General features: G+C 46.8%; 1 protein-coding gene across 9 annotated transcripts in view; it reads left to right on the top strand.

The window, feature by feature from the left end:
* The window catches only part of NEK11 (NIMA related kinase 11), a 215,160-nt gene that overhangs the window by 131,427 nt on the left and 58,650 nt on the right, over positions 1–25,083 (top strand). For 8 of the 9 annotated variants that reach the window (XR_012077337.1, XM_072971127.1, XM_072971142.1 and 5 more), the window contains one exon: positions 12,309–12,469. Coding sequence is in view for 8 of the 9 variants with exons in the window: in XM_072971127.1 (XP_072827228.1) it covers positions 12,309–12,469 (161 nt within the window). In the remaining variant the exon portion in view is untranslated. Of the gene's footprint in view, positions 1–12,308; positions 12,470–12,963; positions 13,093–25,083 lie in introns of those variants that run through there. The other variant, XM_031677291.2, reaches the window with a different exon arrangement.

Raw genomic sequence — 25,083 nt, 5'->3', positions numbered from 1 at the left:
GTAATTTTGGATTGAGAGCTTATCTTCAGCGGGGATTTTTCCCAGAGCAAATGCTGAATGTCAGGTTGTAGAAGTGTCCCTCCAGAGTCATTTCTATTTTTTCTGGTCGGCATCTTGGATAATTGCGGCACACCAACGTCATGTTAATGGCTCAGGAAATCCTACAACACATGAGTATAAATTTCACTCTTAAACACGATTTATGCTTGAGGTTTTAATTTCTCAAGTCTGTTTGTCTTCCGTAAAGCCCTGGATGGGGCAGAGCTTTCTGGCAGCTCCCCGAGCCTATACCCGAGGAGAGCTGGAAGTGCCTGGGGATACACACCTGGAGGCAGCCTTTTTACGACTACTGTGTGCAAGAGTGTGCACACTCCAGTGCCTCTGCCAGTTGTCTCTAGCTCCGGGGGGTTGAGCCAAGGTTACCCCTTACGGGACTCTACTCACTGCTGCCCCCCCACAGGGCTCCTGCCCCTCCGTGACCCACCTCCCACCCTGCCAGGCTCTCCTGGGAGCGCTTCCTAACAAATAACCTTGTCAGAAATCCTCGTCTCAGAGTCTGTTTCTCAGGAAACCACTTGGTTTTTTAAAAAGTTGGAAGTAATTCCTGACTATTGTAAGAGATCTGCTGGAGTTTTCCTCATCAGTTCTTGCTGAACTAAGTTTTTCTAAAAATTCATTCCTGTGATTTTTATTGGTCTTCTGTGTTTGTCACATGACAACCATTCGACTCACTGCACCAGTAACTGATAAGGAAACTGATTTTAAGGAATCCCTTAAAAGTGCCTTTTGTGTGGGCACCTACTTTCCGTGCAATCCTGGTACAGCAGAGAGGACCACACCCCCGGGAGGGGGCCTTGCACAGGCCTCACTCTGCAGGGAGGCCCGTTCCCCTGGGGGCGTTCATGGTCGGCATAGGTGTTCTAACCCAGTCAGGCTCACTAGAAAGCTTTGAAAACTACAAACGAAGTGACGATGACAGGATTTTCTGCGAATGATGGCAGAGAGAAGTCCACCAGAGGGCTGTAGACTGCTCACCATGAACACTGAGAGACCAAGGTGGCAGGAGATTCTGGTTTCTCTTTAAGTAACTGGTCCACAAGTCAACCTTTAAGCGCTGAGGTGTCCCTCAGTACTGGAAGTGGCCTGGAGTTTTACTGTTTGGGGCTTCTGTAACCTGAGGGGAAGATATGAGTTCTCTTTGTCAACTTCAGTCACCCTCTGTCAGAATCCAGGTTGGAAAAGAATCCTCCTGTTAGATCCTGTGATGGTTAATTTTATGTGTCAACTTGGCAAGGCTGTGTGCCCAGGTGTTTGGTCCGACACCAGTCTAGATATTGGCTGAGGTGTTTTTTAGATGTGATTAACATCAAATCAGTGGGCTTTGAGGAAAGCAGATTACCCTCCACAATGCGGGTGAGCGTCATCCAGTCAGCCGAAGGCCTTAGGAGAGCAGACTGAAGTCTCCTGAGGAAGATGGAACTGTCTCTAGACAGCCTTACACTCAAGACTGCAGTATTAACTCTCTCCTACATCTCCAGCCTGAGAGCCTGTCCTGCAGAATTTGGATTTGCCATGCCATAATTGTGAGAGCCAATTACTTAAAATAAATCTGTCTCTCTGTCTGTCTCTTTCTCTCTGTGTATGTGTGTGTAGTCACTGATACGCGCGTGCGTGCGCGCGCACACACACACACATCCTATTGGTTCTATTTCCCTGGAAAAGTCTGACTAAGACAGATTTCATTAAATGTCCCTGATCAGAGACCCTCATTCTGGACATTTCTTTGTTTAATCGGTTCTTGCTCAGTTTCATGTAAGTTACATTGCACGTTAGTTTTGTGGTATTTTTCTCCCCATAAGTTACGTGAATTCCTTAGAATTCTAACAACATGATGTGATGCTGAAAATAATTACATACTTTCTCCCCTAGATATGATTTCAACCATTTGGAGGACAGTTTGAAATTTCAGTAGGATCTGACTATTTAAGTCCATATTTGTCCTAATGATGAGCCAAATCTTGTTACATGTGTGTTTTTCTATTTATAGTCTTTTAAAGGTACAGGTATCACCAACTTGGATATTAGGAGAATGTTGCAGTGTAAAGCCTGTCACTGATTAAGTCTGTAACCTCAATAGAACAACCCAGCTATTTATACATGAAGATAAGAGTGAATATTTTCCTCAAAAAATGAAAGAAAGGCTAAACTTCTAGGTAATTTTTCATGGCCAGCCTCCAAGGCAAGATTCTTGCTTCCTGGTTATCATGCCCCCGTATGGTCCCCTCCCTCATGGAATAGGACCAACCTGTGTTGCCTAGACAATGGTGTGCAAATTGCAGTGTGTCATCCACAGCCAGGTAGCAAAAGATAGTGCAGCTCTGCCTTGCTCTTTGGGCTGTGCCCTCTGGGGAAAGCCAGCTGCCATGTTGTGGAGACACCCAGGCTGCCCTGGGGAGAGGTCCGTGTGCAGGGATGGGGTCTCCTGCTAGGAGCCACGTGGGAGCTTAGGGTTGGATATTCCCGTCTCCATTAAGCCTGCACATGACTATCGCCCCAGATGACTTTTTTTTTTCAATTGAAATAGAGTTGATTGACAATGTTGTGTTAGTTTCTGGTGTACAGCATAGTGATTCAGTTATGTATATTCTTTTTCAGGTTCGTTTTCATTGCAGGTTATTATAAGATATTGAGGATAGTTCCCTGTGCTGTACAGAAGGACTTTGTTGTTTATTTTATATATAATAGTGTGTATCCATTAATCCCAAACTCCTATTTATCCCTCCCTCCTTTCCTCGTTGGTAGCCATAAGTTTGTTTTTTATGTCTGTGAGTCTCTGTTTTGTAAATAAGTTTATATCTTTTTTAGATTCCATACTTATATGATTGTATAATATTTGTCTTTCTCTGTCTGCCTTATTTCACAAAGTATAATACCATCCAGGTCCATCTATCTTGCTGCAAATGGCATTATTTTATTTTTTTCTATAGCTGAGTAGTATCCCATTGTATAAATATACCACAGCTTCTTTATCCAGTCATCTGTCGATGGACATTTAGGCTACTTCCATGTCTTGGCTATTGTAAATAGTGCTACTGTGAACATTGGGGTATATGTATCTTTTTGAATTAGAGTTTTCTCCAGATATAGCCCAGGATTGGCAGTTTCCTGACTGCCTCCAGCTGGATAGTTAACAGAGGGTGCTGCCAATGGGAAACAAATATTTTCCAAGAGAAAGGAGGTGGAAAAGAGAAATTACAACTCCAGGATTTCACTGGAGAGAAAATCATGTTTGACTCACATGGTGTCCTCTCTGTCAACAAGCAAATTGCTAGATGCATTCAGAAGTGCCCCAGCCTCTGTTAAGGAGGAAATACAGCCAACGGAAAATTGGAGAAAAGGCAGAGGCTTCGTTTTGACAGCATCTTAAAATCTTCAGCTTGGTAAAGTCTTAGCTATAATCTTCTGGACAAACACTTGGTGGCCCTCAGCACACGGCAGCGGTGGGTTCTCCTGCTGTGCAAAGTGTGGTTTGTGGACCAGCAGTGTCTGCATCACCCTGACCTTGTCGGCAGTGCAGACTCTTGGGCCCCACACAGACCCACCAATCAGAGTCCGGGCTTCATCAGGTTCCTGCGTGAGTCACTCCAGACCCACCAATCGGAGTCCGGGCTTCATCAGGTTCCTGCGTGAGTCACTCCAGACCCACCAATCGGAGTCCACGCTTCATCAGGTGCCCTGCACAATTCCTGTACACACTGGTCTAGTCTGTTACTCCATGTCATACATTTGTAACCCTTAGAGCAGGAAAACAACCTGAAATCAGCTAGTTCAGGCTCCTGCTTAGAGTTATTAGTATCTGCATTTTACAGATGAGACACCTAAGTCCCAGGGAACTTAAGCCCGTTGCCTAAGGTCACAGAACTCAATGCTTTCTGCCACAAACGGCATCCAGCCATAGGAACCAGCCTTTCCTGGGCTTCTGTTCAGTCTCCCTATCTTTCCCCTTGGAGACAGTGGATTTCCTGGCCTGTATTCTTTTCTCTGAATCTGGTGGGAAAAAGACAAACTTTACCTAGTTATTTTGGCTTTTGCTTTTCAAACCAGAAAATAAAGTTTCTGAGAAATGTTATCGTTTTGCTGAAGGGAGAAACAGCTTGACACCCAGAATAAAAACATAGACTTCAGAGCTTGAGGGAGACCTACTTCCAAGTGGATCATAGAGCTTATTTCTTTTGTGTGTGTGTGTGTGTGTGTGTGTGTGTGTGTGTGTCTATGTGTGTGTGTGTGCATGTGCGTGCGTGTGTGAAGCGGGGAGCCCTTTTGGTGCACTTGATCAAATAGAATGATGTCACTCAAAAAAAATGTGCAGCAGAACCTTCTATCCTTTATATATACACAAATATAAAGGCACTGTGCTGTACTTAATTTAGCCCTCCATACAGAAAGGGTCATGAATATGCATTTTGCCTAAGAAAATTACTTCTTTTCACAGCCTCATGTGTGATGCTGGAGGCAAAGCTAATCAACATGCTAATTTTAGTCTTAGTTTTGAGAATTTATTTTCGAAAAGGTCACAGTATTGGTACTAACCTATAGCTTATCGTGTGGGAGAAGAAAGAATTAAAAAAATATAGAATCAAGTAATTGCTGCACTCCTGCCCCAAGAATATAAACGTACTGTTTGTGATTGAGGTTTAGTTCCACTTACAGCAAGTGATACGGTTAATAAGGCGAACTTAATCCCTGCTCTGTGGGGAAAGACACTGCCTGTCATGGGGGTCTGGGGGTCCACGAGCTGCCCTTCTCTGGGTGAATGGTGGGGGCTATTTGAGCTCCACTTGGGGACACTGTGTATAATAAGGTGGAAAGAGGCATCTTCCAGATGAGACAGTTTGGTTTGATAGGTCCTTTAACGTGGCTCTGGGGGTCGTGCAGATGAGGCCGAGGTTACAGTGGGATGAGTCACTGCCCCTCCCTGCCGAGTCCAGGACTGTGAGTGGAGGGCCTCTGGGGCAGGTGGTTCCTCCTTCCTTTTCACAGGGTGGGGGGGTGTGGCCAGGGGAGGGGCAGAGTGGTGAAGGGACCCGCATCCCAGAGCTTCAAAGAGATCTGGCCAAACTCAAACTGGAGGCTGCAGCCCAGCGTGGCTGGGTATACAGAGGGAGGGCCCTCTAGCACAGCGCTGCCCGGGGGGCTTTCTGCAAGGATGGAAATGTTCCGTAACCCTGTCACAGGAGGCTTTCAAGCACTTGAGATATGGCCAATGTGACTGAGCGACAGAACACTGGTCATTTTAATTAATTTTAATTTTAATAGCTGCATGTATGTAACGGCTACCATACTGGGCAAGGCAGTTTTAGGAGGAAGACTCTCTAAAGCACAGTAGTTGGACAGCAAGAGCGGGCTCAGGGGGAAGTGTAGAGCCAGGGTGCAGAAGCCCTGGTCCTGATGTAAAGGTGCAAGTGGGAACCATCTGGGAAGCATCAGAAAAGTAAAGCTGCCTGGACCCAGCCCAGGCACACAGTAAGAGCCCCTGTCGGTGCACACCTGTGACTGAGAGCTACCAGCTCATCCGCAGGAGAAGGCAGGTCCAGGGAAGTGGGTTGTAGCCAGATGACCAAAGGTCTGGGATGCCAAGCTGACGGTGCCATACTCAGTTTTATCGGCAGTGGGGGAGCCGTTGATGGGGGAGACTGACATGGGGAGGGTCTACCACTGAGCTCTACCCTCCCGACCCCGTTCCCCTAAAATTTATATGTTGAAGTGCCAACCCTCAGTGCCTCAAAATGGGACTATATTTGAATATAGGGTCTTTAAGGAGATGACGAAGTTAAAATGGGGCTGTTAGGGTAGGGCCCTAACCCAGTATGACTGGTGTCCTTATAAAAAGAGGAGATCAGGACACAGAGAGACACCAGTGCACAGAGGGCCAACCACTTACAAGCAAAGGAGAGGCCAGACCTGCCAGCACCTTGATCTTGGACATCTAGCCTCAAGGACTATGAGAAAATAAATTTCCGTTGTTTAAGCACCCCGGGCTGTGGCATTCCGTTGTGGCAAATCTAGCAGACCAGCACCCCCAGCAGCTAGGGGATGAGTGTGCCAGTTATATTTTGGGCTGCATTTGGTAAGGAGCTTTGGGTGGGATGTCAGTAGCTTTCACTACACCCATTAACAAATTGGAAACCTGTGACCAGAGAGGTGAAGTGGCCTGCCCAATGTCACACAGCCAGGAAGCAACAGAGGCCAGATTTGAACCTTTGGCAGACTCTGCAGCTGATCCGCTTAGTCACTACTCTGGATCGCCCTGCTGGAGGGAGGCAGGCTCTCTCGGAAGCAGCAGACATCACCAGTTAACTTGGGCTTCTGACTTTTAACCCGTTTGTCTCTGCCTTACACAAGGTGGGGCTCCCTGGGGAAACTGAGGCAGCTCAGCCTGGACACTGCACCTCACTGTGTTATCTTCTACCCTGTTGTTTGGAGAGTGCTGTAGCACATTAATCACAGGTTTGCCCTACATATGAGAAGATGTCTTTATTTTAAATGTTTCTTATTTTAAAAAAAATTAGGCAACATTTTTCACACTCACAAATGCCGTTTTAGGAAAATAAGGAATTCTGACACCTGCCTTGGCAGTGTGGTGACAACTGTTGTCATTCTGAGCGCTGCCACCCCCAGCTTGCACCGGGGGACCATGGACTCGGGAGAGGCCACATCAAAGCCTAACGGTGAAGTGGCTTCTTTGTTATGGCCTTTGGTGCTTTATGGCTCAGCGTAAGAAAGCCATTGCCCCCTTCAGAAACCCAAGACGGAGGAAATAAAAGAGGCATTTCTGGGCGCTGCCTGCTGGAGGCCCCGCCTCATCCCCGCCCACCCCGCCGCAGCCACAATGAAGGGCACCCTGTCTTCATGAAGAGAGTCTTTCCACCATAGGGTGGATGGAGCAAGAGCCATTTAAAAAAGTATCTTGTGGATATTGCTGACTCCTTGGAGAAGCGGCAGAAAAGTATGAGTGAGTCCGTTGGATTTCCCAAGTCACAGGTCATCTGTCTCCAAACCTGGGTCCATTCGAACACTTCGTTAGATATGCAGAGGGCGTCAGGGTGGTCTTGCCGCTGGAGCAGAGTCTGGGTGCCTGGACAAGGCCACAGTCACACTGGGTAATCTGAACTGAGTCCTTGAACTTGGCAGGCCTGTAGGATGTAGCTGGAGACAGCAGTGTGAGGAAGGCAAATGTTTCTGTTCGAAGTTATGACTCCATCTGATATTTAAGCTTCAAAGCATATGTTGGGGGGAAAGGGGGTTCTCAGGGAAAAAGATCCTCATCTCCCCCTCTTCCCCCACCCCTCCCAGAAATAAAGACGAGGAGGTTCTTGGCATGATGTGCCTGTGGTAGTTTGCGAGTCCTGATCTCTTAGAGATGTGGGCATTCATTTATTCAACAGGGAGTTGAGTGCCTGCTCCAAACAGCTTGGGGATACCATGGTGAACAGGACAGGCATGGCTCCTGCCCTCCAGGAGCTTCCTGTCCATGCTGGGCTAAGGTAGTGGTTCTCAGACTTAACGTGCATCAGGACCCCACCCCCGGAGGGCTTGTTAAATGTGCATTGCTGGACCCTCACCCCAGTTTCTGATTCAGTAGGTCTGGGAGCCCTGAGAATTTGCATTTTTAATAAGATCCCAGGTGACACTGTGACTGCTTTTCTGGGAACCACCCTTTGAAAACCATTCTGCTCAGCTCATTCTATGCATTTGCTCAAGGCAGATGGATGGTTAGAACCATTTAGGGTGATAGTGGGTGCATGGGCTGAGAAATTCCTTCCACATAACTGAATTCCTTTAAGGGAAATTTGGTTTTGCCTTTAGGCAAAGTTCTTATTTTATTGGCTCTTTTAAAAAAATTCAGTGCATTTCCTGATTCTTTTAGAAGTTTAATCTAAAGTTGAATCTGCAACGGTGGGCTCGGGGGCCACGGGAGTCAGTTTTAACAAGGCCTCCAGGTAATGCTGATGCTACCTCCAGCTTGAGCACATCAGAGACAGGCTAGTGACAGCTGGGCTGAGTGTGAGGGCCCCGGCATTCAGTATTCCCAGCTCCCCTCAGATACTTTACCAGGATGACTAAACTTCAAGTTTTCTATCTTAATCAGTCAAAAGTCTGTCCCTTTTGTCTATCTCTCAGAGTGGAGAAGATAATCACAATTTTTATCTATGACATGGTTTTGCCAGCAAAGATGAAAATTGCTAGCTAACCTTAAAAGAGCACAAATTCAGTGGGAAAAAGATAGAATAATTTACATTCTAGTCTGGTGTCTGCCTGCCATGCATGCAGCTATGTGCCTGTGGCTGGTTGTTAGCCTGTCTGAGTCTCGCTTTCATCATCTAGAAAATAAGATTTAAAAAATTGTCCTGGTCTAACTTGAACAATTGTTGCAGTGATCAAATGGAATAATGGATACAAATGTGCTTTTGCAAACTGTGAAGTGCGGTGATCTTAGCCTGCTGACTCAGAGTTTTGATCTTCCCCGTCAGTAAAATGGAAACAGTCCCCTGTAACTCCACAGAGATTGTCAGTAGTTGAAGCAATGCCTGGCGCAACAGTTTGAGCTCTTCTAAAGTTTATGTCTTCATTTTTTTGTCTGTAACATAGAAATGTTGTCATATATGTTTTATTTCAGTGCTTCTGTGTGGTAAGTATATGATGGTACTTTTATTCGAACTAGTCACATCCTGAAGCAGTGGTGTTCAAATTGTGGCCGCAGCCAAGCAGCACCAGCATCCCCTGGGAACGTGTTAGAAATGCACTCTCGGGCTTCACCCCAGACCTGCTGGGTGAGCAGCTCTGGGTGGGCCCAGCCATCTGTGTTTTAACAAGCCCTGCAGGTGACCCTGATGCTCACTGGAGTCTTAGAGGAAGGGCCTTATCAGGATCCCAGCTGACGGGTCTGACCGAGAGCATCCTTTTCCTGGGACAGGGTGATTGCTTCTCTTTTTCCCCAGTGTGGATTTGCAACAGCTGTGTCCGAGCTCAGGCAGCCACTGCTGGGTTCCTGCATGATCACGCTCTGTCACTGCCGCCCAGCAAGGGGGGATCTGGCGTGCCGTTTCGGGGCGTCTGCTGCACGGCCGGCTTCAGGGTGTGAGGAAATTAAAGCTATTTGTCACAGACCATTTCCCTCCCATGGCAGGAGAAAGGAGCCGTAGCCTAACAAGGCTTCAAATTGGGCCAGGCTCCAAAAACCGCAGGGTTTGACAAACACAGCTTGAGCAGACTTACATTTCTTTAGACTTTGCCCTCTGACAATGCTCCCATCTCTGAGCTGCACCAAGTCCGTGGTGCTGGCTTAGGAGACACTGGGAAGGGGTTCGCCCAGCCTGTCTCCTGACTTAGGCACGTGGGGCAGGATGGCGCTTTCCCGGCCACTTCGCTCCTTCCCAGGAGGGGTCCTTGGTAAAGGGACCAAGGCTGGGCACAGAGAGCATGTTACGGGAGGTGGGACTCAATATTTAGCAAGAGAAAAGCTTATGGGGTAGAGCGTTGGTGTGATCTGGCCCCCTGCCTGCTTTTGTAAATGAAGTTTTATTGAAACACAGCCACACTTCTTTGTTTATATATCGTCTGTGTCTGCTTTAAGACTACAGAGTTGGGTAGTTGTGATGGGGACTGTAGAACCTCCAGACTTACCGTTTTTCTCTCCGGCCCTTTACACAACAAGTGTGTTAACCCCTAGTGTCAAGGGTCCCTCAGGGTTGCTGGAGAGGGCCTGGGTGGAACCAGTGGACTGCAAGGAGGATGGGTGGAGAAGAGGGTGGGAGGTGCCCATGGTCCCTCAGGAGCCTGGCAGCAGGGGAGCAGAGGGAGGAGCCATTCCTCATCACCCATTTGAGTTGGGTACTACGTGGATTTTGAGAAGCGATTCTATTTAAAATACCATTAGAAATGTTAACCTGGTGTCTATTTGTGATTGTCTAATATTTATTATCTTCCTGATGTTGAGCATTACAGGCAAAACTACACTATGTTAAATGTCAGTAACTCACATTTGTTGGGTACATACCACGTGCACAGCACTCAGCGTCCTTCGTACTCTGTAATGGTCACAGCAGTCCTGTGGGATTGGTACTGTCATCCCCATTTTACAGATGAGAAAACTGACATGCAGAAAGTTTAAATAACACCTCATGTTTTGAAGCTGATGTTAGAGTCTTGATTTAGATGCAGGTCTTTTTGATGCCAAAGCCAGCATTCTAAACCAGTGTTTTTCATATTGGGAGCTAAGAAATCAGTATAGCAAGTGGCAGCTAGGTTTTTAAGAAAACAGAATGCAAAATACCAGAGCGTGTCATACATAGGATGGGCAAATCTCAACGCATGAAACTTTTGTTTCAACTACAAAGATACTTATATATGTACACAAATGCAAGCACATTTCTGTGGACTGGGCAACAGTGGAAATGATATTTCTTACTCTGTCATAGTCAAATTTGAAAGCAGATATTCTTGCCTGAAGGTGGGGTGTAGAGAGAAAGAGGGAGGAAATACGAGAGAGTCAATGAATGAGTGACTGTCAAGAACCTGGAGAGACTCAGGGAGAGTCACAGGGGAGGCAGGGGAGGCAGGACGGCAGGTGGCTCCATCCACCCTCCACTCAGCAAGCACGCGCCCCTACTTGAGGGCGAAACTGAAGACCTGAGTGTCCTCTGGGCAGACTTCGGCTTTTACATGCTTCTCTTGCTGCGATCCTTTTGTCACGCTGAGTGGGAGTCAAATAAAGATTTTCATAAAACATGGCCCCTGTATACAAGTAATATATTCTATCTGGTGCTCAGCTGAAATTAGCTGATCTGAAGGGAAAGCAGGCTGGATTGGAGTTACCAAGAGAAATTGCGAGATCCCCAGTGAGCCCCTTTCAAGGAATTGGCAAAGGCAGGTGTGAATATGTGTGATTTTGTCTTTTGAAGTGACCAGTTTTGATTCCATGGTACTTCCTCTTGTGCTATAGATAGCAAAGACTTTAAAGTATACCATTGTTGGGGATTTCTACATCCACTAAATATTTTATTTTTCAAGGGATTCTGGATTCCTTGAATGAAAAGTCCATTTTTACAGATGTGGAAACTGAGTGAATATTCGTATAAAGTTTCCCTGCATACGGATGCTTTTGTAAGAATCACACGATTGAATCTCCTTGGCTACCCTGTTAGGCTCCCCTTACGTCAGCTTCACTGGAGAAGTTAGAGCTCAGCAAGTTCAAAGCCCTCACCTGAGTTTCTCATCGAACAAGTGACAGAGCTAGATTCAGACTTCCCTTCTCTGACCCCAAATTCCGTATTTTCCCCACTAGACATAAAGTAGCAACAATGGGATGAACAACAGTGCTCTGTGTTATAATGTAGAAGAATAATTTTGTTTATAAGTCGGAGTATGGTGCAAAGCCTAAAATGTCCGTGGTTTTAAGGAGGTGGGCGTCATTATGTAATTTCCTCCCCTCCCCCAGAAGCTTTCTCTGCTTCGAGGCCCCCGTCTGCAAACTGGAAGTGATATCGCAGTGCTTTTTTGTGATCCATTCTTGGCCTTTCTTGGTTGGAGACGATTACAAGCACCAGTTATATTTTTTCTTACTAATAAAATTGCATCAGGTAACTTAGGTAGCCACTTCTTGGCATCAGCTTAACTTGGTGGCCTTTTCCTTTTGTTTGTTGGTTTCTTTAAATAAATGCTGTGTATTGATGTGAGTAAAGAGGGCACAGGGTGAACTACATCTCCAAAGCCTCCGTAGCCTGTTAGAAAATGACAGCGTTTTCCTCAGTTTGCCAAAATCCTGTTACTATGTGTTTACCTGTTCTCCCCAGTAATATTTTCTTAAAAAAAAAAAAAAAACCCCGCGAATAGTGCTGACATAACTGTGTCTGCAAAAACTTCATGTGGGTATGAAAGAGGGTCCCGCAGCCAAGGCGTCCTACCCTGCTTGTGCTCCCAAACCCCCTCATTTGTAATGAGGATTCATGCCTCCGAGTGTAAAGACTTTGAAAGAAGACATTTCTTCTTGTTTAATGGTTTAATTCTTCCACTTTCAAAATGTGGTTTCAAATAGAGTCATCCCCTCTTTCCTCCACTGGTTTACCTTTGCTGAGGCTTTATTCCATTCAACTAGATGCATTCAGAAACCTGAGATCCAGCTCCACACTCCATGAGACCTTTCTCAGTGCAAACAAGACACACATCTCTGGGAGAACATGGCGGACTCCTAGACTCATGATAGTTTTCATGACTGGTGGGACCTGGTTCTTGTTTGTTCTTTATTTCAGAGATCCCAGAAGACCCACTTGTGGCTGAAGAGTATTACGCTGATGCCTTTGACTCCTGTTCTGAAGAAAGTGAGGAAGAGGAAGAAAATACAGTGTTCTCGGCAGGGGAGGAAGAGGTCAAGGATGAGGAACCCCAGCCTGCGTACAGGACAAACCAACAGGTACGTGCCACTCCCAGCAGAAGTGGTGGTGCTGTCTGAGGTGCGGATCAGCCTGTGCCTTCCCAGAGGGTCGGGAAGTCTTAGAACCCAAGTACGGCATGGGGAAAAGGGTTGTTATCCAGGCTCCACATGATGAGTCTGGATTTCCAAGGCCCAGGGGTAGGCAGGGTCCTGTGGAATTCTGAGAATCTGGTCTGGACCATGTTGATGAACGAAGGGCTGGAGCACCCAGTACTTATTAGGTAAGAGGATGACACATATTACACTGTCTGCACACTGAGGAGCACCCCATGTGCAGCTGCCAAATAATCATTGCAAATGTCTCTTTAGAAGAGAAGAGGAGATTTTTAAAATATTCTTTCTGCCTGGTAATCAGATATGTGAGTCACATCCCAGTGCACAAGTTAACACGGGGGGTGAGCCCCAGAGATCCTGGGCTTAGGAGACAGTCTTTCTGGCCCCTCCAAGCCTCTGAGGCCCCCCCTTACATACAGCGCTGCAGCCGTGGATTCTGTAATCCTGGACCACAGGCTGAGAAGCAGCCCCGCACATGATTTTGCTGTTGGGCATCTGCAAGAGTTACATGAGGATGAAGCAGATGGCTTTGGACAACTTATGTTCAGGTATCTGATTTCCTTCTTAGGCCATAACCTGATCATCTTCCCAGTCCTAAACTTCTGTAAGGCACAGTAGCATTTTACTAACTGGGAACCATTATGCTTGTAAGATAAAAGTCAATCAAGGGGTGCTTATGTCAATGGAGGCTTAATTCAGGAGGATTCACTGAAGGTTGTACGCAATCCACTCAGTCATCTTTAATGAAGACTAAGTAATGCATCATAATATTCAGTGAATAAAACAGATAGGAAATGTTCTCAAGTTCTCCATAAGAAAAGGAGAGAGAGGCAGGGAGAAAGGAATAGCTGGGTGTGGATATGGGGCTGAGCAGAAAGGGATGAGAGAAAGAGAAAGCATGAGAGAGAGAAACCAAGAGAGAAGCACATGAAGAGAGAAACAAACAAATATTGAGACAAATGCAGAGTCAAGGCAGGGGTGACTGAGCATGCCAAAATAAAACCCTTTCCTTACACCATTTCCTCATTTCTCCAGTGGGCTCTGGTGAACTGCAGCACCTCCCACCACACACTGAAAATACCATTTCCATTTGCTTCTGTGCTGCTGTCCTAGCCAACTGAAACAAATATTATTGCAATATTACAGAGCCTTCATTCTCTGCCTACGGTTGCAAAACACACAATACACAAAATGCATACTCCACTTTTGTCCAAAACATGGACATTATTACTTTAAAACTTTTTAAATAAAATAAACCTGACTTCAGAAAACCAAATGAGTAAAATATATGGCAAACACCTCCCAGGTCTTAAAATAGAACTTTGCTGGCCACTCCAGAAGTTCTGTCTTTGTGGTACTTGTTAAAACATAGGGTTGGATGCAACTGACAGGGGCTTAATTTCTGGATATATCAATAGCTCATACAGCTCAGTAACAAAAAACCAAATGTCCAAAAATGGGCAGAAGACCTAAACAAGCATTTCTCCAATAAGGATATACAGATGGCAAATTGGCACATGAAAAAATGCTCTATATCACTAATTATCAGAGAAATGCAGATCAAAACTACAGTGAGGTATCACCTCACACCAGTCAGAATGGCCATCATTCAGAAGTCCACAAATGACAAATGCTGGAGAGGCTGTGGAGAAAAGGGAACCCTCCTACATTCCTGGTGGGAATGCAGTTTGGTGCAGCCATTATGGAAAACAGTATGCAGGTTCCTTGAAAAACTAACAATAGGCTTACTATATGATCCAGCAATCCCACTACTGGGCATATATCTGGAGGGAACTCTAATTCAAAGAGATTCATGCACCCCAATGTTCATAGCAACACTACTGACAATAGCCAAGACATGGAAACAACTTAAATGTCCATCAGCAGATGACTGGATAAAGAAGATGTGGTATATTTATACAGTGAAATACTACTCAGCCATAAAAAAGAATGAAATAATGCCATTTGCAGCAACATGGATAGACCTGGAGATCATCACTCTAAGTGAAGTAAGCCAGAAAGAGAAAGACAAATACCATATGATATCACCCATATGTGGAATCTTAAAAAAAAAAAAAGACACAAATGAACTTATGCACAAAACAGAAAAAGAACCACAGACATAGAACACAAACTTATGGTTACCAGGCCGGGAAGGGGGTAGGAAGGGATAAATTGGGAGTTGGGATTTGCAGATACTAACTACTATATATAAAAATAGATAAACAACAAGGGCCTATTGTATAGCACAGGGAACTATATCCAATATCTTATAGTAACCTATAATGAAAAAGAATATGAAAAGGTATATGCATATATATATAAATGAATCATTGTGCTGTACACCAGAAGTTAACACAACATTGTAAGTCGACTATACTTCAATTTAAAAAAGAACTTTCACAAATATCAACAAAAAGACAACCTAGTTTTTCAAATGGAGAGGGACTTGAACAGCCCCCTCTCCAGACAAGACATACAAATGGTCAACAAGCACATAGGAAGATGTGTACCAAGAAGAAAGAAACCCACAAGATGGAATTTCATCAGAGGAAAGCACAGCCACCCACGGAAAGAGCTGTCAATGGCCAAAGTAGGACTGAACTGAGCAAGCAAAGCCTGTACTGCTGGATTATAACCAAAGCTTAAAGTCACTGTCCAGGTGGGGTGTACACACTGGTAAAAATCAGTGATTACATAATACAGAGGAACAAATAAGTGACCTAGAAGAGAGGACAACGGAAAGCACCCAATCAGAACAGCTGAGAGAAAAACAAATAAAAAACAATGAAAACAATATAAGGGACCTATGGGATAACATAAAGCATACCAATCTACGCATAATAGGGGTTCCAGAAGGGGAAGAAAGAACAAAGGGGATTGAAAAGGTATTGGAAGAAATCATGACTGAAAACTTCCCAAACCTAAAGGAATCATATATCCAAGTACAGGAGGCTCAGAGGGTCCCAAACAGGAAGAATCCAAACAGACCCACACTAAGACATATCACATTCAAGATGGCCAGAGTCAAGGATAAAGAAATGATCCTAAAGGCAGCAAGAGAAAAACAAAGAGTGAGTTACAAGGGAACCCCCATAAGGCTGTCAGCTGACTTCTCTACACAAACACTACAGGCCAGAAGGGAGTAGCAAGATATAGTCAAAGTCCTGAATGAAAAAAAAGATGCAGCCTAGGATACTCTATCCAGCAAGGCTATCCTTTAGAATAGGAGGAGAGATAAAGAACTTCACAGACAAGCAAAAACTAAAAGAGTTTAGCCACACTAAACCCATGCTAAAAGAAATATTGACAGATCTACTCTAAATAGAAAAGAAGCAGGATACTACAAAAATGAGAAACTCATAACTGGAAAGGAGATAACTGCCATGAATTACAAAAAGAATAACACAAAATTGTAAAAGAAGACATCTAAATCATTAAGAGTGGGAGAGGAAAGCAAGGAAAACCACTGTGGAAAACAGTATGGAGATTCCTTGAAAGACTAGGAATAGACTTACCATATGACCCAGGAATCCCACTCCTGGGCATATATCCAGAAGGAACCCTACTTCAAAAAGACACCTGCACCCCAATGTTCATAGCAGCACTATTTACAATAGCCAAGACATGGAAACAGGCTAAATGTCCATCAACAGATGACTGGATAAAGAAGAAGTGGTATATTTATACGATGGAATACTATTCAGCCACAAAAACCAACAACATAACGCGATTTGCAGCAACATGGATGTTCCTGGAGAATGTCATTCTAAGTGAAATAAGCCAGAAAGAGAAAGAAAAATACCATATGAGATCGTTTATATGAGGAATCTGAAAGCAAAACAAAACAAAACAAAACATAAATACAAAACAGAAACAGACTCATAGACATAGAATACAAACTTGTGGTTGCCAAGGGGGTGGGGGGTGGGAAGGGACAGACTGGGATTTTAAAATGCAGAATAGATAAACAAGATTATACTGTATAGCACAGGGAAATATATACAAGATCTTGTGGTAGCTCATAGCGGAAAAAAAATGTGACAATGAATATATGTATGTTCATGTATGACTGAAAAATTGTGCTCTACACTAGAATTTGACACAACATTGTAAAATAACTATTGCTCAATAAAAAAATGTAAAATAAAAAAATATTTGATAAAGGAAAAACTCTAACAGTATCAATTTCTCCCTACTAGGCAGCCATTCTCTGGAATATATTGGCATCACAACTCAGTTGATCCTTAATTTTAGATAATCTCATAAATTATTTTTTGTGATTTTGCTACTATATTACCCATCCCCAGTAGTGTGTTTCAAAGGATCTTACTTTGATGAAAAGAAAAAAAAGATTTGTAAGGCATAAGTTAGTACTTCTGTCAAGTTTTTTGAGGTATATATAATCCTGAAGATCTTAAAAATCTATACCCTCTAAATGTTCCATGACCATGTTTATCTTGCCTGGGCTCTGTCTGACTGAAGATACTTTGGCTGAATAGCCAAGCTATAAACCACATTTCATTAAATTTAAGATACTAAAAAAAAAAAAATCAGTGATTACACATGTGAAAACAAAACAACAACAAAGTTTAAAAGTTTGACCAGAGAGCAAGAGGAAATAGGGATGTAAGCCAAGTAGTGATTTTCCTCCGAGCTGGTAAATGTGACTGGGACCTATGGACGTTTCAAATTCTCTCTCTAGGCCTACTCCATGTTTTTTATGTGGTTTATTTTTCCTTCCTGGTTTACTTTTCCCCCCTTTGAATTGTGTTAAATTTAGAGTTTCTTTAGGATTAAAATAAGCCACATGAAAGTTCTCGGTGTAGGGAAGGAAAAAAAAAAAAAGAACATAGGGTTGGAAATCAAGCCATGAGTCTAGCCCTTGTCCCTGGCAGGCTGTGGGACCTTGTGCAAGCTACTAGATCCAACTGTGCCTCAGTTTTCTAAACTGTAAAATCGGAGGATAATGGTTCCCACCTCACAGAATACTTTTGGGGATTGAATGAAGTAATCAATATAAAGTCCTGAGAATAGTGCCCAGAATTTAGTAAAGTAATTAGTAATGAGATATTAGCTGTTATTATGGTAAAGCTATATAGCCATCCTTTGGCTTTCTTATAATACTTTCAAAACCCTTCAATGCTGAAGTGAGATTTTACCACTGCAGTGTAAGGAACATCCCTTCTTACTCACTAGGGCAACTATGAACATTGGCAGCAGTTTTGCTCTCCGGACTGTGCCTTGCAGCCTGTGATGTGATGGATCGTGATTGATTTTGAGTCACTATGAGGGCAAGGTGCTGAGGCCTCTCACATACGTGTTGGTGTTTTGTCTCACAAAACCCTGTTGAGCGGTTACCCCCATCACTGTCTTCCAGATGAGGAAGCCGAGTTTCCGAGAGAGAAGTAGCCTGCCCACAGCCGTGCACTGGGGAAGGGCCAGAGCCCTGCCTGAGGCCCAGTCGCTCACATTTCCAAGCCCAGTTTCTTGGAGTGCGGAAGGTGCCTCCCCGCAGAAGGGACCTAGCGTAACAGAGTCGGGAGGGGAGTGTCGAGACAGGTAGTTCCAGCCCCCTTTGTCTTCCTAGTAAATGGATACATCTCCCCCTCTCCAAAGGTGGAGGTGTGGGGTTGTGATGGGTGCTTCCCCTTCTCTTTGTAGACTATTTTGTTAGCACGGCACAGATTACAGTTGCAGAGCTCGTGTGGAGGCCCAGCCCCTGCTGGCTTTGTGAACTGGGTGACAGCTGCATTCACCTGGGGGCTTCGCCTCTTCTCCCCTGCCCCCAGTCCTGCCCTTGACCTGAGCGCCTAAGGCCTACTTAGCGACCGTCATACCCACGGCTGTTCCGTGGGTCATCAGGGCAGAGCTGATTCCCTCTTCCTTCGGTGGTGCAAAAGTCACATGGTTTCTATTTCAATGGAAGGAGAGCTTACAAACAAAACCAGCCGTGGGCTTCCCTGGCATTTATTGTGGAGTCCCGCCTGTGACAGTCTTGCCAGCAGCAGCCTCTCCTCTCCACCGCACTTCTATGAATCACCTGCTTGTTTCTCCGCTTCGATAGGCAGAGTGCGCCTGCCCCTTTGTCTCCAGCCCTTGTCACACTGCTGATCGCTCCTCTGTGAGGGCTGTGGTCACTGAATTGGAACCAGCCTCTCGGGTCTCAGGAGAATGGGCTTCATAGCTGTCATCACAACAGGGTTCTCACCAGCGTCTGGGACCCTGTCACTAAAAAGCGTTCATGTACTCTGGTGGACACGTTTTAGGGCCGTGGACCGATGGGTGTTTTTGTAGACCCTTATATCTCTCCCTTGCTGCCTTGACCATCATTTCCCTCTCCCCGACTGATCAGTGTCCGTGGGCACCAGTGTCGCACATACGAGGCATGTGCCATTAAGACAGGACACTTCAGGAGAGGCTCTGCCGTGTGGTGAATGCAGCTTTCATTGACACTTGTTTAGAGAAGGCTCATAGGTCTGCGGGGTTTGTCCTTGTTAAGATGAAGAGCTGTAGAGAACCGTTTCCCCAGCAAATTCTGAAGTTTTCAATACATTTTCACCAAATCCTCCAATGATTATGAAATTTTCTCTGCACAGGAAAGTATTAGAAAAAAGCGATAATGATTTTGGAATGGTGCCACAGGGGCAGAGAAATAATTTCAGGGGAGGCCAGGCCTAAGACTCCACTGAGGACCCTTGAACCAGATTCTCTTGGGACTAGGTGCCTCTGGGAGTGTCTTCTGTTAGTGGAGCCATTCATTTAATCAAATCACAATTATTATAACAATAGCAGATAACATTTCCACACCTTTGTTCTGTGCCCAGTACTTTGTAAGCTGTGTCAGTTTAGGTCCTCTGGGAAGCAGATGACAAGATGGAATCAGGAATGAAAGAGAAATGCCTATGACATAGGCAGGGAGAGCCTCCAACTGTTGCCAAAACTCAGTGTCCATGCCCTGAGTACCAAATTGAGACTCAGGGATAGAGTTTTGGATGAAGTAGAAAGGCAGCTGTATTTCTTTGCCAGGCAAAGGAGGTCACAGTGGGGTACTGCCTCCCAGACTGTGAGCCTGCTGGGGAGAGAAGGCCAGGGGCTCTGGGGTTCAGGGCTGGAGCTGGCTGACGTAGAGATCGCATACAGGGGGACAGGTTGTTGCAGCTGCTCCTGTAGGCGCAGCAGTCCCCTTCCTTCTGCTGGGCATGGAGTTCACCTCTCGCTTTGGAACTCATTCTAATATTCCTGTGCCTGGAATAAATGTGTTTAGGAAGGGGATCTGTGGAAAAGTGCTCTAGAAAAACTTGTGCGGTTTAAAGTCAGGTTGGTAAATGCTTCTAACTGTTTAGGCACGATGAGGCCTAGGACCCACGCTGCAGTGGGATCCACACCTCAAACAACAGAATACAAAGAAACAAGGGACTAAAAATAACTGCCTGCGTGTACATTTGGGGCGAGTTATGAACAACAAGATACAGAAAACAGAAGCCCAACTGCCATTTCTGAGGTGCTGGGGGCAAAGGCAGGGCACTGGGCATGATCCCCGCACACAGCACCATGTGGGGGTTGGGCGGACCCCACAAACTCCCTCCCCTCCAGCCCAACCCTGATCACCAAGAGCAGGAGAAAAGCCATTTAAGCTATTATACAGTTAAGCAGTTAGAAATACTATATGGTCACGGATGACAGTAGGGTCTTCTGGGGTTACACAGTTGTGATGCTGGCCTGCATCCTTGAGGGAATGGGTGGGAGGGAAGAAAGGAGGGCTGGGTGAGGGAATCAGCCTTCAGGGCATTGTGGGAAAGCCTTGGCTGCACCAGGGGGAGCCCCAGGCAAAGACTGCCCATTAGAGGAGGCCCAGTGGGGTGGAGATGGCCTGGTTCTGCTACACCCACCATGTTTGCAGCATGGGGAGCTCCCCAGGAGGGGCATGGCCTTGTCGTGACGCTGCAGTGACTCGGAAGGGGCTGCGAGGGGGGCAACCAGCTCCCTGTACAACCTGCAGCAGCCCCGTGGCTGCCGCAGATCCACTGCTTCATTTGATGCTCGCAAGGACCCTTCAGTGCAAGTGTATGTGGTGGTGCGTATCCTGGTTGAACTCAGCCAAACTTGACTTTAACTGGCTGGAATTTCAAACAAGGGAAAAGGTGAGGGTGGGAGAAGGAAGGGGACGAAGTCAGGGGTCCCATGCTGTACATAGTAACTGACACATTGTTTCTGACCATATTTCAATTAAAAAAAAGAGGTAGGGCTCAGGCGTCTACAAAGCCCGCTGTGCCCCATCCCAGACCACAGCGAGGTTCTGCCAGCCCAGTCTGCCCAGCCGTGAGCAGTGCCTCACCCTGGACCAGAAGTGGTAGAGTAGGGAGGGGTAAGGGGACAGCCATGATGCAGACTAGGGCCGGCACTGGACATGGGGTGGAGGACTGTCACATCAAGGTCAGGCCTCCCAGCCACTCACACCGGGTCTGTGGAAGGACTGACACATCACGCTGAGCACAGTTACACTTCACCGAGGCGGGCAGCTGTCCAGCCTGGGACGCGGGCTGAGATGTGGTTGGGGGAATGATTTACCTGCGGGGCTGCTGCTGCTGAAAACTGATGGCTCAAGGCAGAAAGCGTTTCTGCCCGTGCACAGAGTCAAATTAATTAGGTCTGATGATGCAACATAGCAGGTAAATCTGTCCTGCTATTTGGACTCAGGAGTTCTGGCACCTTCTAAAAATTTTTTTAAAAACTGGGAGGAGAGAAATGTGTACCCATAACAGATGTGGGAGGCAGGCTCTTTTTAATTTTAGTCTTCATAACGCAGCACTTTTCCTAGAACTGGTGCAGGCCTTGCCTTGTACACAGCTCAGGAATTCTGTTCAGTAGAACAGGTCTCACCAGGGGACCGGATAATGCGGTGGCCCCTCTGCTGTCCCCTTGGACAACTGAGTACAGTGCGTTTTTCCGGTCATCACAGAGAAGGGGGTTATAACTGCTGTGCAGGAGAAGACTGTAGGGCAGTGGCTACAAATGGACCCATACTGTCCAGCCCGGCTGCGGACGAGCTGTGTGAACTTGGAGAAGTTGCTGCACCTCACTGAGCCCCAGGCTCCTCCTGTGCAGTTAGAATATAACAGTGTCATCTTTCAAGGGCCCTGAGTTTTAAAGTCCATGCTTCATACAGTAGTCACTTACAGACAAAACGAGCTGCTGCTTTTCTGAGCATCAAATGAAACATTTCGCTTGCACTTGGGAAGTGGGCTGTATGGGAAACACGTAATTTTGAACCTTATCAGTTTGGGGCAATCAGTCAAAGCACCAAGAGGCTCACAATCTGAGAGGCACACACAGGAGCTGAGGTGCAGTGGGGGACCCTGGATTTACAGCTCTCAGTCCGGGGCGTTCGCTTTTTGACTCAGCTGTGGGACAGAACTTCCTGGGACCCCTGACTCCACCCCCTTCCTTCCCCAACCCTCACCTTCTCCCTTGTTTGAATTCCAGCCAGTTAAAGTCTAGTTTGACTGACTTCAACCGGGATACACACCACCACATACACTTGCACCGAAGGGTCCTTGCGAGCGTTAAGTGAAGCAGTGGGTCTGCAGCAGCCACGGGGCTGCAGGAAGGTTGTGCAGGGAGCTGGCAGTCCCCCCTCTCGGCCCCTTTTGAGTCACTGCAGCATCAGACCAAGGCCACGCCCCTCCTGAGTCAGCCCCTACTCCACATCCTTTCACTCCAGTCCTACATCCAGTCTGTAAGCAAAGCAAAGCCTACTGGCTTGACCTTTGAAGCATGTTTGGAGTAAAATCACCACTTAGCACTTCTCCTACTGCCAGAGCCACTGTCACCTCCCCAGTGGATTACTGCAGTCATTTCTCACTGGCCTTCAGTGCCTTTCCCCAGCCCAGCGCACCCAGAATAAGAGGCCCCCCTTTACTTAGCCCCCTACCACCAATGGACACGCACCTCCCTCCTCCGCAATGAGACCTGCCCTTGCCCGCCCCACTCCATCCGGCCAGCCTTCTGCCTGCTCCTGGGACACACCAGGCGTGTTCCTGCCTGTGGGAGCCTGGAATCCCCATCTCCAGACACGCCAGTGACAGGCTTCTTCTGACCTTTGAGTCTCTGCTCCTGTCGCTTTACTGGGGAGGAATCTGACTCAGTCATAGAAGACAGCACCTGCTGGCCCAAGCAGTCCCAGTCCCCTGCCCGCTTTATTTTTCTCCGCCGTCCTGTCACCATGTGACTTACCACTGCTCATCTGCTCCTTCATCTACGGTCTGTCTCCCCTCCTAGAATGCAGCTACTAGGGCAGAGAGTCTGGTTGTATTTTTTTTTTTTCACTTCTGCGTTCCCAGCACCTTGAATAGTGTTTCCCATAGAGCAGACGCTGAGTAGAATTTGTGGAATAAATGAATGAATGGATGGGTGTGGGTGGATGGGTGGATGGATGGGTGGATGGATGGGTGGGTGGATGGGTGGATGGATGGGTGGGTGGATGGGTGGGTGGATGGGTGGATGGATGGGTGGATGGATGGGTGGGTGGATGGGTGGATGGATGGGTGGGTGGATGGGTGGGTGGATGGGTGGATGGATGGGTGGGTGGATGGGTGGGTGGATGGGTGGGTGGATGGGTGGGTGGATATGTGGGTGGATGGGTGGGTGGATGGGTGGGTGGATATGTGGGTGGATGGGTGGGTGGATGGGTGGGTGGATGGGTGGGTGGATATGTGGGTGGATGGGTGGGTGGATGGGTGGATGGATGGCTTCAACAATCCAGTACACAAACAGATGAGAGTGAGTAGAAAAGGAAGAAATCGAAGTGATTGAGGAGGTCGGGGCCTGGGGAGACCTAGGAGGAGGGGTCAGGGAGGGTTTCTGGAAGAGGACATTTCAGCTGTGATCTGAAGGGTGGGGAAAGGGGGCTGGGAGAGGAACTCCGCTCCTGAAAGGTGTCATCCTTGACCTGACCGCAAACGTGGTGCTGAGCCAGGAAACATCTTCAGAAAGGCGGCGAGTTCATTTCCGTTTCCTCCCCTTTTCTCATGGGGTGAGTGTGTATCTGTTGAGGGCATTTATGTTCATTACATGCCCATTTCTGGGACTCTAGGAGCGAGCTGGGTGCTGGGTTAAGTTGTAACGCAGTAAAACAAGCTCTTTAACTCCATTCCTCAATTGTTACCTAATGCAGAACCTGATCTTTGTTATAAGTTGTCTCCTCATCAAAACAGACAGAATTTCATTTAAATGTTAAAAGGTACAGTTGGCATCTTGTTGTATCCTATGGCTCATAACCCATTAGTATCACTTATTTTGATCCTCAGAGTGCCCTAGATTTGACCAGCAGAGGAAATGTGGACGTAGAGACAGAGACGTTTGTGCGTCAGTGGGTCCCAGCCAGGGGAGGCTTGGCCCCTCGTGGACCTTTGACAGTGTCTGGTGACATGTCTGGCTTTCAGATTTCAGGGTCAGAGGAAGGGGTGATGGGTGGTCTGCTGGCATCCAGGGGGCTGAGGTCAGAGATGCTCCTCAGCACCTTCCCACACCCGGCCCAGATGTCAGCAGTGCCGGGGCTGAGAGACTCAGGTGTATGTGGGGGTGGATGGGGGAGGTCATAAACTTGACATCAGGGCGAAAGGCATATGGGAACTTTATACTATTTTTGCAACTCTTCTGTAAGTCTGAAATTATTTGAAAATCTTACAAGGTTTTCAATGGGCCTAGTTGGCAGTTTCAGTTTTGCTGCCCTGATCTGCAGCCTGGAGGTAGAAGGTGACTCGTCCCCTGTTGGGGGTGAAGGCTCAGCTCAGTCACTGCCTGTGACCTCTGGGGTCACGGTCTTCAGGGGCAGGCAGGGACGTTGACAAAGGCCCCAAATGCCCACCAGGATGACGACTGGGGTTGCTTGCTCCTGCGAGTGCACCCACACCCCCTCCCATCCCGTGCCGAGGCCACATGTAGACAGGCGTCTCCGATCTGCTGGACCTGCTCTTCCAGCCGGGGCTGGGAGCTGATGATGAAGTGCCCGCCCCGCCCCCTCCATAGCTGCATCTTGTTTCTGGATTGCTTATATTTTATACACATCTCCCAAGGAACTGCTCTTAGGTCTCCTCGAGTTTACACCCCAGTTCCTCCAACAGCATGGTGAGCTGCTCTGGGCCGGGCTCCCTGACTTCTCTCCATCTGTGTGATGCAGAGGCTCTGGAGATGCGCTGCCTGCAGCTCCTCTTCCTAGCTGCGTGAACTTGGTCATATTAGGGAACCTGTTTGTGCCTCAGTTTTGTCAGCTGTTAAATGGGGAGAAAAATCACATCCCTGGCAGAGTTTAAATGAATTAATACACGTGAACTGGCACAACAGGGGCATAAATTAAGACCTTAATCAAAGTTAGTATTCATTCATTCATTCTACAGCATTAGAGTTATTCCTGCCCCGACCCCCCCACCCCCACCCCAACACATCCCTGGACAGAGCTCCTAACCTCTGTGTTAGGAAGATGTGATCGATGTGTCCCAGCCGTCCAGGGGCCTCCGGCGGCCCTGTCTCTGGCTCTT

The sequence above is a fragment of the Vicugna pacos genome, chromosome 1, assembly GCF_048564905.1.
Source record: "Vicugna pacos chromosome 1, VicPac4, whole genome shotgun sequence".
Lineage (NCBI taxonomy): Eukaryota > Metazoa > Chordata > Mammalia > Artiodactyla > Camelidae > Vicugna > Vicugna pacos.
This window is presented reverse-complemented; position numbering and strand designations above follow the sequence as displayed.